Source organism: Crocodylus siamensis, chromosome 1 (genome assembly GCF_052110815.1).
Source record: "Crocodylus siamensis isolate JL-2025a chromosome 1, ASM5211081v1, whole genome shotgun sequence".
NCBI classification, from domain to species: domain Eukaryota; kingdom Metazoa; phylum Chordata; order Crocodylia; family Crocodylidae; genus Crocodylus; species Crocodylus siamensis.
In genome coordinates this window covers 162,450,422-162,466,380 of record NC_143395.1, presented here as the reverse complement: position 1 = coordinate 162,466,380, position 15,959 = coordinate 162,450,422, and the positions used below count along the sequence as shown (strand labels likewise).

Genomic DNA, 15,959 nt, shown 5'->3' with positions numbered 1-15,959 from the left:
GTTGAAAAAGCAGGAAAGTGTGCTTTCCTCTTCCATTCAATGACTAAAATTAGGTTTGACAGGGTGAGATCTACTAATGCTAAAACCTTGAAGGACGTGGAGACCATAGACCAGAACACTGCTTTCAGTTTCCTCTGCACAGATACTACTTTTAATAAAGCAATTTAAAATGTTAACCATGTTTACCTAAAAACTAATTGTTTTAATGTATCCAGCCTATTTAAGTTAGCTTTAACTAATGGAAATGCAATTTAAGATTGCTATTTGACACATTTTTAATTAAATTCCAGTTTTCATCCAAACAGAGCTTGACAGCTATTGAATAAAAATTAATTGTGCAGTAAAAAGTAGAAATGCACCACTCACCATTCTCTAACATAATAGAAAACATACAAATTAAGAATCAAATAAGTGTGTTCTTGAGTAAATGTACATGGATACAGCACTCTTTTGGTTAGGAAAAGAGGTGACAGATTTATTGTAAATTCTATATTTGTGAACATATTTTAATGCCTACCAGCCAGTGAGAATCAATCTATCCTCCTTTGTCTTCTTCATGAAAATAAAAAAGTACAAATGCAAAAGAAGATTAAAGTTGATGATTAAAATCAAAGCTTCTTGCTTGCTGATTTAAACCATGATAAAAATTGGCTATTTATGTCACTTTGATTCAAATTTATGTCACTTTGATTCAAATCAATCCACTCCAGTTCTTGCTCTTAAATATAAGGCTGCGGTGATGTCCAGATATGGGAATGGGAAGGACCTATCTTAATACCACTTGTAGAGAATGCCTGGACCCTGGGATGTCCAGTGGCCACCATCTTCACTGTCTTCTCCTCCTCTTTTTGTAGATGTGGCTGGTACTGAGCAGCTCCTCCACCTCGTGGCTCTGAGATATGGCAACTCCTCCCAGAAAATTAGCTTCCCTGATTTTGTGTGTTTCATGATCCGGCTTGAAAAAATGGCAAGTAAGTCAAACCCTTACCCGGATAGAGTCCGACAGGGCTCCCACATGACTTTTTGCATATCAGCACATGTATTAGAAATATCCTTAGCACTGCAGCTGAAGACCAATCAACACAAAGGAACAGTCCAGGCAGTGTAGGAAGTTCTCTAATGGAGAAACTGATAGCTAGAGAGAGCTAGCTACTTACAGAAGTGATTCTCAACCAGGGTGCTGCACAATATTAGCACAGTTAGGTGTGCAAACACCCACATGTGATTCACAAGATATATCCAAAGTTTTCAAATAGCAATCCACAGTGTCAAAAACACTTTGACCTGTTGTGGTTTTCCTGAGGTCCTTGCCACAAAAGAATTGCTTTATTATTTTTCTGCAATCAAAAATGAGTGCAAGCTAAGAGCTGGTATTTCTGAGGGTACCTGGGGTGTAACAAAGAGTGCCTTGAGTCTAAATAAAATGAGAGGTACCCCTGACAAAGAGTGAATCTGCCATAATGCCGGGGCTAGACTTGAGGTTCTGGGCAACTGAATCGATTAATCTGACCCAGGGACAGACTTCCACCCAATGGTCTCATGTGTTGAGGTAGTTATCCCATAAATAAGCAGTTCATCAGTGGAACAAATCAATTGGTGGGGATCACTATGGGCACCTTCCCTTTGAGGCTTTGCAAGATATTTGTTTTTTGCAAGATATTTGCTTTTCCTACGAGTGGCTCCATCAGCAAATACTGCCCATGAGGTACACTATTACAGCACATTTACTGGCTGCTGTAGCTCTGTCATGTCCTGGAGCATCCGAATTCTTTTGGTGTGTGACCCCATCAAGATTTGGACCTGTGGTATAAAGGATGTTGCATGCAGTTTATTGTGCTGCTGCCATGAGCCCTCCCATCCCAATCAGAGCTGGGAGGAGAGGGGGGAGCCCATGCCCCACCCCATTTACCATGAGCCTGTGACCTAACTATGGTGTCAGAAGTCCTACCACTTCCAACCTAAAAGATAGCCCAAAACCTTGTCCATTCCCTAACCTTAATTCTAATTCTTACTGTAGCCTGGGCTGCTCCAACTGCCCCATACCCAGGCCCAGGCATGAGAACCAGAGCCTGACCACAACAACTATCTTGGAAAGCCCCCAAGCTCTATTGCTAAACCTTGCCACAAGATCCTTAGCTGTGGAACTGTTCCAGTGTCCATTGTAGCAAAGGAAACTTTCCAGCCCCAAGCCTGACCACTACTGGGAACACTCTCCCCTGTAACTTGGGGTAGGAGGCCTAGGATCCACTCTGCTTACCATGACCCTGGATTACCCTACATAGCTATGCCATAATCATAGCTCTGGGGGTCCTACTAACCCCAACTAGAAAGAGAGCCCAAAACCTTGCCCATTCTCTAATTCGGAACCTAACTTTCCACTGTTGGAATCATGTAGGCCTGGTTCTACAGGCTTCCAGGGAGGGAACCCTTTAAATAAACTGGGTCTTAAGTTTGCCTCTATTAGTTAGCATTTATGTTCCAATCAACCTTTTGCCTTCTGGCCTGGAATAGAACTATATCTGGAGTGATGGGTTTGGAGAAGACCAAGCTGTATTTTAGGGAGGACCACATCAACTATGTGAGAGGAAGGAGAAAACAAGGCACCTTTGTGCCATAGAAGAGGCTTATCATAGTGCTTAGGAGGCAGAGCTTGAATACTAATCACAGAAGGCTGAATGGCAAGTACGGGAGCGCTGTTCTACCCAGGTAGTTTCCTGTGACCTCAGTGATAATTATTTCTACACTCAATATCCTGGCAGCATGGAATACAGACTGACAGGGATGTTGCAGAGCTGAAGGCAGGAATAGATCCAGGGTGGTACAGCCACTTGTCTTCTCCATTTTCCCCTGCAACTGAATTTGGGGGTAGGCAAGGGATAGAAGCAAATAGTACCAGTGGCATTCATCTCCTGGGTTCCCAAGCTGTGCCAGCATATCCTCTGGCAGCAGTGCTAATAAGCCAGTGTGTTCAGAGAGATCACTGTCCACGCACTGCAAACCCAAAGTGAGTGCGTATGGGAATGCACCCCCCCCCACACACACACACATCAAGCCATCTATGACTTAAAGGTCCCCTTTGTCAATTTGATGCTCTTGGGCTTATCAGAGAAGAGTGACACAGTCAGCACATCGTTTAAGGTTCTCCCATTTTAATGCTTTTCCTCATTAAGAAACAGAACCCTTAAAAGCCCTGCCTTTCCAGGATGATTTATATCTTCTTCATTTCATAGCTGGAAGTTCTTACAGCAAGAGAAATATCCAGTTTTGTGTCTTTTTCTAATAAAAATGGTTTAATAAAAAACCTCTTGCACAGTAAGTGCCAATATAAAGACAACTCCTTAAAATCCATTTTGAAAGGAATCACTAAAAGTTTCATTGCTGTCCATAATGAATACCTAAAATGCACTCCAGTCTTTCAATTATCATTTTACACAAAGTTTAATGTATCATACATTCTTTTTTTTCAAACACTTCAAATTACTGTGAATAGGAACTTTTTTCAGGAGAGGATAACTGTGCCAAATGAGAATAAAAGACAGTCCAATTTTATGAGTGTGTGAATAAAGAAGAGACGATAAAATTTGCCCCATTAAATCATTATTCTTCAAATAAAGAGCAACGAAACCTAAATCAAAACCAGCTTCCACTTTGCTGATCAAATTTTAAATGGAAGCAGACAAGCTCTGCAATGTATTGTTTCGCTCCAGAATCAGGTAGCATTGGTGCTTCATGTGAAGAGGAAGAGGCTTACTCCTAAATACAACCATATCAGGGAAGCTGCTTATGGGGGACTGCTGCCCAACCACATGGAAAAGTCAATGTAATACAGCTTATGCAGGCCTCTCTGATCTTTCTATATAACTTTCTTTAGCTCAGGGTTCATTATTACAGACAGTTCCTATTAGGTAGCTCTGAACCAAAACAGGGTCTCAATAGCAAATTCTACAAATGTTATATGCCAAATATGTTCTTATGGTAAAGCATCCTAGTATTAGGATGTATCAGGGCTGTTCGACTGGTGGTCTACAAACTCCTTCTGGACCACAAGAGGTGAATGCATGGCCTGCAGGATCCCTCCCAGCTGCTACTCCTTCCCTTGCTCCTGCTGTTGTGGTGGTCAGGGTCTCTGGGGCAAGGAGTAAGCCCAGAGATCCTGCCACCTGCCCAATTTGAAGGGGGAGTTTACACTGCCTGCACAGTGCATCGTGAAGGGGGCTTGCACTGCTCATGTGGTGTGCCAAGGAGCATGTGGTGTGGGGGCTTCTCTTGCCCACACAGCATGCACACTTAGTCCTGCAGCCATGGTGGCCTGTGGTCCTCAGAAGTTGTACAGTGCTGGATTATGTAATTAGGAAGAACTTTCTAAAATTGTACTTGTTGCAATTTAAATCCATTATTTCTTGTTCTCATCCCAGTGGACACAGAACAGTTGGTCACCCTCCTCTTTATAACAAGCCTATTTGAATCTGAAGACTTAACAAAGCCTCTCTCAGTCTTCTCTTCTCCAAGCAAAATGGTCCTGATTCCTCTATCTTGTCCCATGTGTCATGTTTGCTAGACACCTATTCATTTTTGTTGCCCTCCTCTGGGCTCTTTCTAATTTGTTCATGTTTCTTGAAATGTACTGCTTTAAAAGGGCACAAGCAAGGCCTCCCTAGTGCTGAGCTGGACTGGAGGGATGATTTACAGGCTACAAACTTGTTCCCTAAGCTTGGATCTTCCAATGAGGCTTGAGCTCTGAGATTTTTTTAAAAATGTTTACATTAGATCTGGTGAAAACTGGACAAAATGTATCTGTGTCTCCAAAGACGATGGGCCTAGACTGTTCTCAGTGGTGGCAGGTGACAAAGAAGCAATGGTCTCAAGTGCAGCAAGGGAAGTTTAAGTTAGACATTAGGAAAAACTCTCTCAGTAGGAGAGCAGCAAAGCACTGGAACAGGTTAGCTAGAAAAGTTGTGAAGCCTCCATCCTTGGAGGTTTTTAAGACTCAGCTAGACAAAGCCTTGGCTGAGATGATCCTGCTTTGAACAGGGGCTGGCCTAGACCTCCTGAGGCCCCTCCCAGCCCTACTTTTCTATGATTCTGTGATTTGCTTAGACCAAATTTTGAAGCTTCCTGTAAAACAAACTCTAGTTCTTGACTGAAGTGTTCCATGATGACTTGAGATCCCTAGTTTTACATTTGCTTATAACAAGCTCCAGAGAAAAAAATACAATCAAAATATTCCATTCTGACCTTATCAATGTAGTTTGATTTTTTTTTCCCTAGATGAAATTTTTCTGAAATGGAAACATTCCCAGGACATGAAACATTTAGATGAATCAGGATTTTCTCACAGAAAAGTTTTCTGTCAAAAAGTTTTCAGCCAGTTCTAATTTCAACAGCTAGGTAAATGAGAACAGCATTTTACAATTGCTCTCCTCAGGATAAACTTCCAGGGCTTATTAATGACAGCATGCAAGTGACATTTCAGGTCATACAGTGATCACTAGCTGCCAGTAAATGAATGTGAGGAAGAAAAAAATTCACTTTGCAGTGAAAGACTTTTCATTGGTTTCCTGTGTCTCTGCAAGTCTTCAGGCATCAATGAGCATGGGGAACAAAGAAGTGGAGTGGTTGAAACTTGTTCGATTCCACATCAGAATTGCAACAGCTTTGCTTTCACGTGTTTTAAGCTCCTCCTAACAGTCTGAAGCTTTCTTTGTTCTCTCTAGAGGTATTTTATAACTTGGCTGAGGATGGAAGAATTTATTTCGATGAAACACAGGTGAGAAGTGTTCACGTTCATTATGCTCTTTGCTCTCTTTTGCCACAAATTCTTTTCTTCCCATGATCTAAAATTAAATCTTTACTAGTGCCTGTTTGCTCCAAAGTAACATGGAAAAGAATAGCATAAAGGTTGTGGTTACATTTTCTTAGAGAGAGTAACTGTACAATAAGGGTGAAACCCTAAGCAACCTGGAGTAAATGGCAAAACTGCACCCCACTAAAAGCCTACAGTAAAGCCCTAGATGTCCAGCTATAAGAACTATTAGTTTAGGATTCGTGACATGCCTGGATTTGAAGAAGTGAAAAGAAGATAGATTTTAAACAGCCTGAGGGATAGGTAGTCCAAGGAAGCCGTACCAATCTTATCACCTGATCTTTAAATTAAAAAATAAATCACCTAACACACTGCATCCTACCATAGTCTTTGGGGCTACGAGTGAAGAATTCTGTATTTTTTTTCCTCAAAGATATTGCCCAACTCCCGTTTGAACTAGTGTGTGTAGCTTGCAGCATGACTTTTGTTTTATTATATCAACATTGCACACTATGCACAGCTAAGACAAGTGTCTCAGCAGAGACTTTCAGCCTTTACCATGTTGTACACAATATGAGTTGTCCAAAATATGATCTTGTCACCCTATTCTTTCATTCCCTCATGGTGATACAAACCACCTCTCCTACAACAGCCTCAGTGGAGCTATCAGAATTATTTCCCATTTGGAAAATCTTTTTGTCTAATTTCACTACAGGAAACAGAGAGGAGTTCACATTCCCTGTCAAGCCTATCCATGCCCCACAGCATACAAAAAATATACAGAATATACAGAAAATACAAAAACAACCCTAAAACAAACATACATCCTTCTTTACTTGTAGGCTCAAAGACTATGGTAAGGTACAATGTATTAGGTGATTTATTTTATTTTAGAATTAAAATGGCTGTGGTCCAGTTTTAAAGTGGTAAGTGATGTTGGCTGCTTAAATTTACTATAACTATTTAAATCTTTTCTTGTTTGTTTTTTATTCTTTCAGTGGCTGACTCTTATCATGTACTGCTAAGGCAGTGGCACAATACAGAATTGTTGGTAAGGAATCATCTAAATACTCTGCATTCATATATATTTATATATTTATATATTTATATGCATATACACATACAGATATATATGTATGTATGTATAAAACGGGGGGGAGAGTTTCTCTGCGACTTGCTGTGACAACCTTATGTGAGTTACATGCCAACACACGACACACCACCGTAACCCACTGTAGTGGTGGAAGGCGCTGTGATCACAGGCAGTTTGTGGCAGAAAGAAAACAAGCTGGGTTAGAGCTTAAAGAAAAAGGACTAGGAGCATCCAGGAGCCTCCTGGGTTTCTGTCACAGCTGAGCCACTAACTCACTGTGTGACCCTGGGCAAAGTCACTTGATTTTCTTATCAACCCAGCTGGAAAATTGAGTTAAAAACTAGGAACTTTGCTGAAACCCAGAGGCTGCATCCAGATGAGTCTTTCTGGAACTATATATATATATATATATATATGTATATAAAATGACTGATGTTAAGAGAGATGCTGTGATGCACTTCCTCCTGCCTCTTGGTTACCCTTGTACTGTACTTAGAAGCCAAAAATGTAAATAATACATAGGGATTTAGCCCCAGTTCTGGATCCTCCCTCCTTACATAGCCTCTAGCTTGTCCCACTGTGTCTAGGGTGTAGAATTCATCTGAACTTCATGCTGTGGAGCTGTGCTGTTGCCTAAAGGCTTGGGGTCTGATGCTGTGTGGTAATGAACACCTCACTAAAGTGAGCAGAAATCACGAGTACACCAAATGTAGAAAATCAAAATCTTATTCCTTCAAGGTGCCAGGGCCAAAGTCTTAATGATCCCAGTTTCACAGTAGAACATATCTTCTGCCTAGGACACCCCAGAAGCAGCCAAGCTAAGCAGATGGTGGGTACAAGAAGCAGCCTCTGCAGGGTACTCATGTACAGAGGTGGCCTTAGGGAAAATGCCACCCTGGGCAAACTTGTATTTTGGCGCCTGCCACAGTGCCCCCCTGGCACCCTCCCCCAAGTCACTGGCACTGTGTGTGGGAGTATGTGCATGGGGTGTGTGTATGTGGGGGGATGAGGGGGAGTGTGAGGGGAGTGGGTGTCTAGATGCATGTGTGGGGTGGGTGGGTGTGTATATGTATTGTGGGATGTGGATGCATGTGTGGGGACGTGTGTGTGTGCATGAGGGTCACACCCACCCCAGTAGTTACAGATGGCAGGGGATCCCATGGGCTGTCACAAAGCTGTGTGTGTCCTCTGAGATGCTGGTTTGGTGCTGGGTGGCAGGAGCTTGGTATGGGGTGGCAGGAAAGGCAGGCAGCAGGCAGGACTGCCTGCACAGGAAGCCCAGCCCTAGCAGCAGAGCACTGCCACTCAGTGCCACCCACCCTCGGCAGTGGTGGTAGCAGCCAAGGGGGCTGCAGCTTGGCCTCCAGCCCCAGCAGGTTGATGATGGCAAAGCCCTTGATGCACAAGCCAGGGCTGTCCAACCCTTCTACCTTCTCACTGGGGAAAGCTACCTTATCCTTAGCCCAATCCTTGGCACCTTCCTCCCAGACTGTCATGCTTTCTGGAAGCGCCTGCAACCACCACTTGGGTGCTTTATATGTGCCTGGGCAGCTCCAATCTGCTCTGGGTGTGGCCAGGGGAACAGACTCCACTGCTCAACCCCCAGGTCTAGTTGGCACTGAAGTCCTATGACAGCTTCTGCCTGGCATAAGCAATGGGGCAAGGTAGGGCAAATGTGTGCATGCATACATGCATGTGTGTGTGTGTATGGCATCCCCTGTCCATGGCACCTTGGGCGGTTGCCCCGCCATCCACCTCTACAGCTGGCTCTGCTTATGTAGCTGTTATAGGGTGGCTATAAGGATCTGGACAGAAGAGAAACTATAGGCCAGTTAGTCTTACCTCAATCCTGGGTAAGCTTTTTGAGAGAATTATTCTGGCACATGTCCATGAGGGGCCAGCGGGGGAGATTACGCTTAGGCGCAACCAGCACGGGTTCATTAGAGGCAGGTCCTGTCAGACCAACCTGGTGGCCTTCTATGACCGGGTCACAAAATCCTTAGACGCAGGGGTAGCACTGGACGTAGTCTTCCTGGACTTTCAGAAGGCCTTCGACACTGTCTCTCACCCCGTTCTCATTAAAAAACTGGGGGACTGTGGTGTCGACACCCACACAATCAAATGGGTTGCCAACTGGCCGCACCCAGAGAGTAGTGGTGGACGGGTCATTTTCGACCTGGAGGAATGTGGGCAGTGGGGTCCCCCAGGGCTCGGTCCTCGGGCCTGCACTGTTCAACATCTTCATCAGTGACTTGGACGAGGAGATAAAAAGCACCCTGTTCAAATTTGCTGATGACACTAAGGTGTGGGGGGATGTGGGCACGCTAGAAGTGAGGAATAGGCTGCAGTCGGACCTAGCCAGGTTACAGGGGTGGGCAGATGAGACTAGGATGGGATTCAACACCAACACTGGCACGGATCTTTGAAAACTCCTGGCGCTCTGGTGTAGTGCCAGAAGACTGGAAGAAGGCCAATGTGGTGCCGATCTTCAAGAAAGGGAGGAGAGTGGATCCGGCTAACTACAGGCCCATTAGCCTGACTTCTATCCTGGGGAAGATCTTAGAAAAGTTTATTAAGGAGGCCATCCTTGAGGGACTGGCCCAGGCTAACAGTCTAAGGGACAGCCAGCACGGGTTTGTTGCGGGTAGGTCTTGTTTGACCAATCTCATTTCCTTCTATGACCAGGTGACCTATCACCTGGACAAGGGAGAAGAGGTTGATGTCATACATCTTGACTTCAAAAAAGCTTTTGATCTGGTATCCCATGATCACCTCTTGGCCAAACTGCCCAGTTGTGGCTTTGGCTCCACCACGATCCGCTGGCTGGGAAATTGGCTCCGTGGTCGGACCCAGAGGGTTGTGATTGATGGCAGTCACTCATCATGGTGCCCTGTGACCAGTGGGGTCCCTCAAGGCTCTGTCCTGGGACCCATACTGTTCAACATCTTCATTAACGATGTGGACATTGGAGTCAGAAGTGGACTGGCCAAGTTCGCCGATGACACCAAACTTTGGGGCAAAGCATCCACGCCAGAAGACAGGCGGGTGATCCAGGCTGACCTGGACAAGCTCAGCAAATGGGCAGACGAGAACCTCATGGTGTTTAACACCGAAAACTGCAAGGTTCTCCACATTGGGAGGAAAAACCTGCAGCTTCCTTATAGGCTCGGTAGTGCTACGTTGGTTAGCACTACAGAAGAAAGAGACTTGGGGGTCATCATTGACCACAAGATGAACATGAGCCTGCAATGCGATGCTGTGGCTAGTAAAGTGACCAAAATGCTGGCGTGCATCCATAGATGCTTCTCGAGCAAATCCCGGGACGTCACTCTCCCCTTGTACTTGGCCTTGGTGAGGCCGCAGCTGGAGTACTGCATCCAGTTTTGGGCTCCACAATTCAAAAAGGATGTGGAGAAGCTTGAGAGAGTCCAGAGGAGAGCCACGCGCATGATCAGAGGTCAGGAAAACAGATCTTACGATGACAGGCTGAGAGCCATGGGACTCTTTAGCCTGGAAAAGCGCAGGCTCAGGGGTGATCTGATGGCCACCTATAAGTTTATCAAGGGTGACCACCAGGATCTGGGGGAACGTCTGTTCACCAGAGCGCCCCAAGGGATGACGAGGTCGAACGGTCACAAACTCCTGCAAGACCGTTTCAGGCTGGACATAACAAAGAATTTCTTTACTGTCCGAGCCCCCAAGGTCTGGAACAGTCTGCCAGCGGAGGTGGTTCAAGCACCTACACTGAACACCTTCAAGAGTAAATTAGATGCTTATCTTGCTGGGATCCTATGACCCCAGCTGACTTCCTGCCCTTTGGGGGGGGGGGCTGGACTCGATGATCTCCCGAGGTCCCTTCCAGCCCTGATGTCTATGAAATCTATGAAATAAGTGCAAGGTGATGCACCTCGGGAGGAACAACTGGCACCATACCTACAGGCTGGGGAGCTCCCTTCTCGGCAGTGCAGAGGCAGAAAAGGATCTTGGAGTCATCATTGACAGGCTCAGGACTCCCCCATCCTTGCTGCCCTCTCCCTGGGAGCCCCACGCTGGGCGAGCCACCATGGTGAGGTGCTCCCTGGCTGCCCATTAGTAGCGGGGGCACAACTCCATGCCACTGCCCTCACTGATGCCAATCAGGTGATACAGTCAGCCAGTGCAGGGCTCTCAGGGGAGGGCGGCAAGTTGGGGAGTCCCAAGCCTGCAGATGCCCCTGCTCCATCTGACTCTCTGCCCCACACACAAATTTGGGGGGCACCTACCATCCATTCCCCCTCCCTGGGAGTGTATGTAGCAGCAGGGAGCTGCCTCTGCCCCCTGGACAAGCCACCTGGGTCCCATGCACTGCCCTGGCTGGGCAGTGCCCCAGGTCCAGCCCCTGCCCCACTCCCTCCCTGACTGTGGGGGCCTCAGTTTGCCCCCACTTAGACTTACCTGCAGCAAGCTGGGGGAGCTGCTCTCCACCACTGCCTGGAGCTGTATACCTGGCCACATGCATGTGTGCGCATGCACATGGCACCCTCTGCATCCCACTCCCCACAGCCTCTTGCAGGCTGGAACTCTGCCAACCTACAAGGGGAAACACTTCATTTCCTACATTTTTCTGTGGTGAACAGAAAACCTGGATCCATGCATGATACATGCTGTCCCAGAGGTATGCAGCCCAGGACCAGGACTTGATGTTCCCATTTCAGGACTGTCCCACCCAATTAGGGTTGGGTGGTCATCCTACCCTCTTCCTGAGGGGGCCAGGGCCCTCATGGCCCTAAGCACCTGGTGCCTATTCTCCAGCCTAAGCCCAAATGGGATCCAGAAACTATGCCAAGAACCCCCTAAGCCCTCTGAGAGGCCTGCTTCAGCAGGCTTGCTCCTAGCACACCTAACATACACTACGGGACTGAGCCTCGGGTCCCTAGGCAACCAGTGATTACAGCACTGTCCTGAGAGGTAGGATATGTGTAATCAAGTCACTCAGTGAGAGGATGGATACGAACCCAACACTCCTACCTCTTGGGTGAGCTCTATAACCACTAAGCTCTTTGGCAGAGAAGGAAAAGCATCTCTTTCTCTTCCTGTCATTCGAAGGAGAGGACACCTTACTCCAGAAGAGTTCAGAACAGGGAATCCTGAAAGAAAATAGGCAAATCTCAGTAACGTGACCAACAGTGCTGGATTTAGGCATAAGTTACTTAAGCTACAGTTTGAGGCCTCTAAATAAGAACCGTGCCCCCCCCCCAAAAATGTTTTCATTTTAATATGACAAAAATATACATATATATGGCTCCACAGTTATTATCCATATTGAGTTCATAAATTTGTGCATAAATAACAATAATTCATCTTAAAATTTCATGAAACTCCATTTTTGTGGGTTTCATGGGTTATTTTTATTGTATGGGGCCTCTTACGCTGAACATAGTTTAGGTCCTCAGCATGTCATAATTCAGCACTAGTGACCAAGACCAAGGGCTTGGAGAGGCATCTCTCTGTCCTCAGCCAACAGGCAATACTATCCTGGGCAGCGTCCTACTCAGCTTGTTGGCATTTGTGACACCTAACTTGCCCCATGCACAGGGTGACCATATGTCCCAGCTCAGTTGGAACAGTTTTGTATTTTAGAGGCCAGTCCCAGCCAGCTGGTGAAAATTAAAATAAGCATCTGGGGTGAGGCAGAGCAGCAGGAGCTGTGAAATAGGAAGCCCTAGCAGACAGCAAAATTGCCCTAATAAATTTGCTTGATTAGTGAAATGACCATTAAAAAGGGGAGAATTAACACCTTTGAAGAAAACAGTGGCCATTGATGGGACATGACTCCTTAGCTGCCTGAACAGTAATAGTAGTGGTGCCCCACCCTGCTTCTGCCTGCAGCAGCAGAGTTGGGGGTGGCAGGGTTCCAGATTTCACATTGTCCCATGTGGTCACCCTACCCATGCATTATACAGGGAACCAAGACACTTCTGCCAGGTGCTGACAGTCCCCCTAGATGGTAAGTACCTGAATGTTAAGAACTACAATGCTCAGTAATGTGAAACCTATGTCCCCTTTGGGCACATGCAAATTTGAATGAACTTTGCTGTTAGTTGTGAACAGAAGAGCATGTTTTGGTGCACAGATCCAAGGTATAGACACAGGGAGCTGCTTCAAAAGGAGAACATTTCTGAAGGGCAGCAGCTGGTACATTCTAATTGTTATGTGTGAATGAGCTAAGAGTGATTCACATGTAGCAAAATGCTCCATCTTTAACTCTGCTTCATCCAGGATTAAAGTTGTTGGAGTGAACTGTGCTCATTCACATAACAATTAAAATAGAACAGCTGCTGCCTTTTGAAACAGTTCAAAGTTTACATTTTCCCACACCCTAAAACACTCTTGGGTGTGGTGCTAAAATTGCTGTCTTTGTATCGTTCTCAGCTTCTTCACACACAACAATTTAAATCTAACAGCTGCTGCCCTTCTGAAACCTTCCCCTTTAGAAATGGCTTCTGATGTACATGTCCACACCCATAGATTTATGCCTGAAAAAATGAATAATGCAAATAGGAAACTGAGGCTAGAGTTTGCAGAGACTATGGTTTCAGTTTCCTGTTATTAAGCCTGGCCTTTAAGTTTCCTGGAAGAGAATCTGGGTTGATGCACAATATGATGTCCTATTATGATAAAGCTGCATTTTGATGTGTCAGTGTTTGCACAGTGGTGGGGTGTTTACATCGCAAAACAAACATCAAGTAAATACAGCATTATGAGGACCTTGCCCTGAGGGAGTAAAGCTGGTTGAATTATTCATTGCAAGCAAGTTTCATAACCAATTTAGCCTTTTTTCTGTTCATGAATCATTCACGAAGCGATCTTAACTTCTGCAAATATATCATTAATCATAATTTTTCATCTAATAGTTTGAACAAAATTCAGCCTATAGGGTGTTCATGAACTGCTCACTTCAAGACTCAATAGCCATTCATTACCTATAGCATGGGACTGGTCAGTCAGGTCATACAGCATTCTGTCTGAATTGTGATTGGAGGGCAGAAACTTTTTAAAACAAAAGGCCAGCAAAAAGCAAACAAATATGTGGAATAATGCAGTTTCACGTTCCTGGAAGTTTGAGGATGTCCAGATATATTCTCAGTCCCCTTGACAATGCTTTGTGCCTTGTGATCAGAGCATAGGACAGCAAAAACTCCAGAGAACTAATCTCAGTACTTTCATTTGTGAAACTCCTTGTGAATGCTTGCTTAGTTGTGTTATAATTGCTCCAGAGACCAGAGGTTTTACTCATGATTTGGGATCCTGTTATTCCTAATTCATTTCAAGATGGGGGTTTGAGGAGAGGGAGTTGCTTAGCTAACTCTCCAGAGGACATCTTAGAAGGGGGCATCAATCACATGGCTAGCTATAGCAGATGGATACTTCTGAATTCCTGCACATTTGCTTTCCCACCAAGCCTTGTTATATGGCACTGATCTACAGATGGGAGGTATAAAAAGCAATCATTTTTTACCTAAGAATTCCTTCCCCTCTCATTCTAGGCAGCTTTGGCGTTTATTGATGCATGAAAGGTGCTTGGGTTGCATCACAAGAAGGATGAAGATGGCTCTCCACAAGCTAAGCAGTGTTGATGGATGAACTAGACTTTCTGGGAATAAATAGCATATGGTTGGTAGTATTCTGCTTTCTGAACAAGGGATTCTCCTTCAGACTAGCCTGACTTGATGTAGAAGTAGTAGGAAGCCATTATTAAAAAAAGATGTCCATGGAAGAAGACAGTAAAACCTGAGGAAGAAGAAATTTGCTCCCATTTCATCCATAATTAGGAACAGTGAGATTGTTATCTACAAAATGTTTAAATCTTCTTATGACTACAACCCACAGTTCTTCTCATAAATTGGTGTAAATCAGAAGTCACTCTATTTATGCCAGCATAAATCAAATGTAAGTAAGACAAGACCCTGCATTTTAAAGATGATTTTTAATGTAATAAAAATAAACAAAGTATAGTTTTGGTTGGACTTTTCTATTAGTTACTAGCTTTTACATTCAAATACCAGAATTGGTGTAAGAAATAAGTAGGGGGAAAGGGACTTTGCGAATATGTGCAAGTGTCTAAAGTGATGGAAACAGAAATGTTATTTACTAAGAAAGAGAAAAGGCAGGTTGGAGGCAGTCAATACCAACCTCTCTTCCAGGATAAGGTCAAGAGGAACTAGTAAAAGTCACATTGTTTTTACATCGCAGAACTTCTGAAAACGAAACGGTGCAAAACCTTGGGAAACTGAATATAGGCAACAATCTTGCCTTGCCAGGAACATGGAAAAGATCTGTGGGATCACCTCATTTAGTTTCTATGCTAGGCTGCTTAGAAGCAAGTTGATCTGAATTCCCTTCAGTCCTTTCCCTGGTGTCCTAAAATATGGGTATCAGTTTAGCTCATCCACAAAAGAAATATGAGCGTTCATCACTCCTGCAGGAAATCAACTTTTCTGCTTACCCTGATGAAGAACTAATGACCTATTTATTTTTTAGTCAACTGCTTTTAAAAAAAACCTCTTGAAAAACTCCATTTGCTCAAATGCCAAAGAGAAGGATGCAAGTATCAGTGTATGAAGGCAAGTCAGGGTTGTCATGGCAATATCATTCGCATAGCACCTCAGCTGAACGTTCAAAACAAGTTTCTTCCAAGCCTTCTGCACTCAAATGTCACATCCTTTTATTTGGCAGACTGGCATTCCAGGATGGAGCAAAAAATGTGTCACAAAGCACGAGAGTCTCTTCTGGAGAATTCAGTAAGATAGGGTTACATTTCTAGAAGCATTAGCCATACCAGTAGGCCTTCCATACATGGGCAGTCCCACTGATTTCAAATGTTAAAAAAAAGTGTTGCTGTTTCAATGCAGTTTTCAAAGTAGACAATTTCTTTATTTTTCAAAATGTGACTAGGACAGGGGTTAGCAACTTATAGCCCGTGGGCTGAATCCAGCCTGCCAGGTGATTCCATCTAGCCTGGGAAACCCTGATACCAGCAGCATAAGAGCCAGGCAACTGACCTTCCAGATGAGTGCATTAAGC

At 44.7% G+C, this 15,959-nt stretch overlaps 1 protein-coding gene and 1 long non-coding RNA gene across 2 annotated transcripts in view; one reads left to right on the top strand and one right to left on the bottom strand.

Annotated features, from left to right (window-relative positions):
* Window positions 1-14,890, top strand: part of CAPN13 (calpain 13) — a 133,656-nt gene extending 118,766 nt beyond the window's left edge. The window contains exons 23-26 of the mRNA XM_090047294.1: window positions 855-971; window positions 5,715-5,767; window positions 6,802-6,854; window positions 14,423-14,890. Coding sequence (XP_089903420.1) covers window positions 855-971; window positions 5,715-5,767; window positions 6,802-6,828 — 197 coding nt within the window. The 3' untranslated portion in view covers window positions 6,829-6,854; window positions 14,423-14,890. The remainder of the gene's footprint in view (window positions 1-854; window positions 972-5,714; window positions 5,768-6,801; window positions 6,855-14,422) is intronic.
* The window catches only part of LOC149873576 (uncharacterized), a 76,361-nt gene that overhangs the window by 526 nt on the left and 59,876 nt on the right, over window positions 1-15,959 (bottom strand). Inside the window, exon 2 of the long non-coding RNA XR_016442333.1 lies at window positions 11,904-12,022. This is a non-coding gene — a long non-coding RNA (uncharacterized LOC149873576). The remainder of the gene's footprint in view (window positions 1-11,903; window positions 12,023-15,959) is intronic.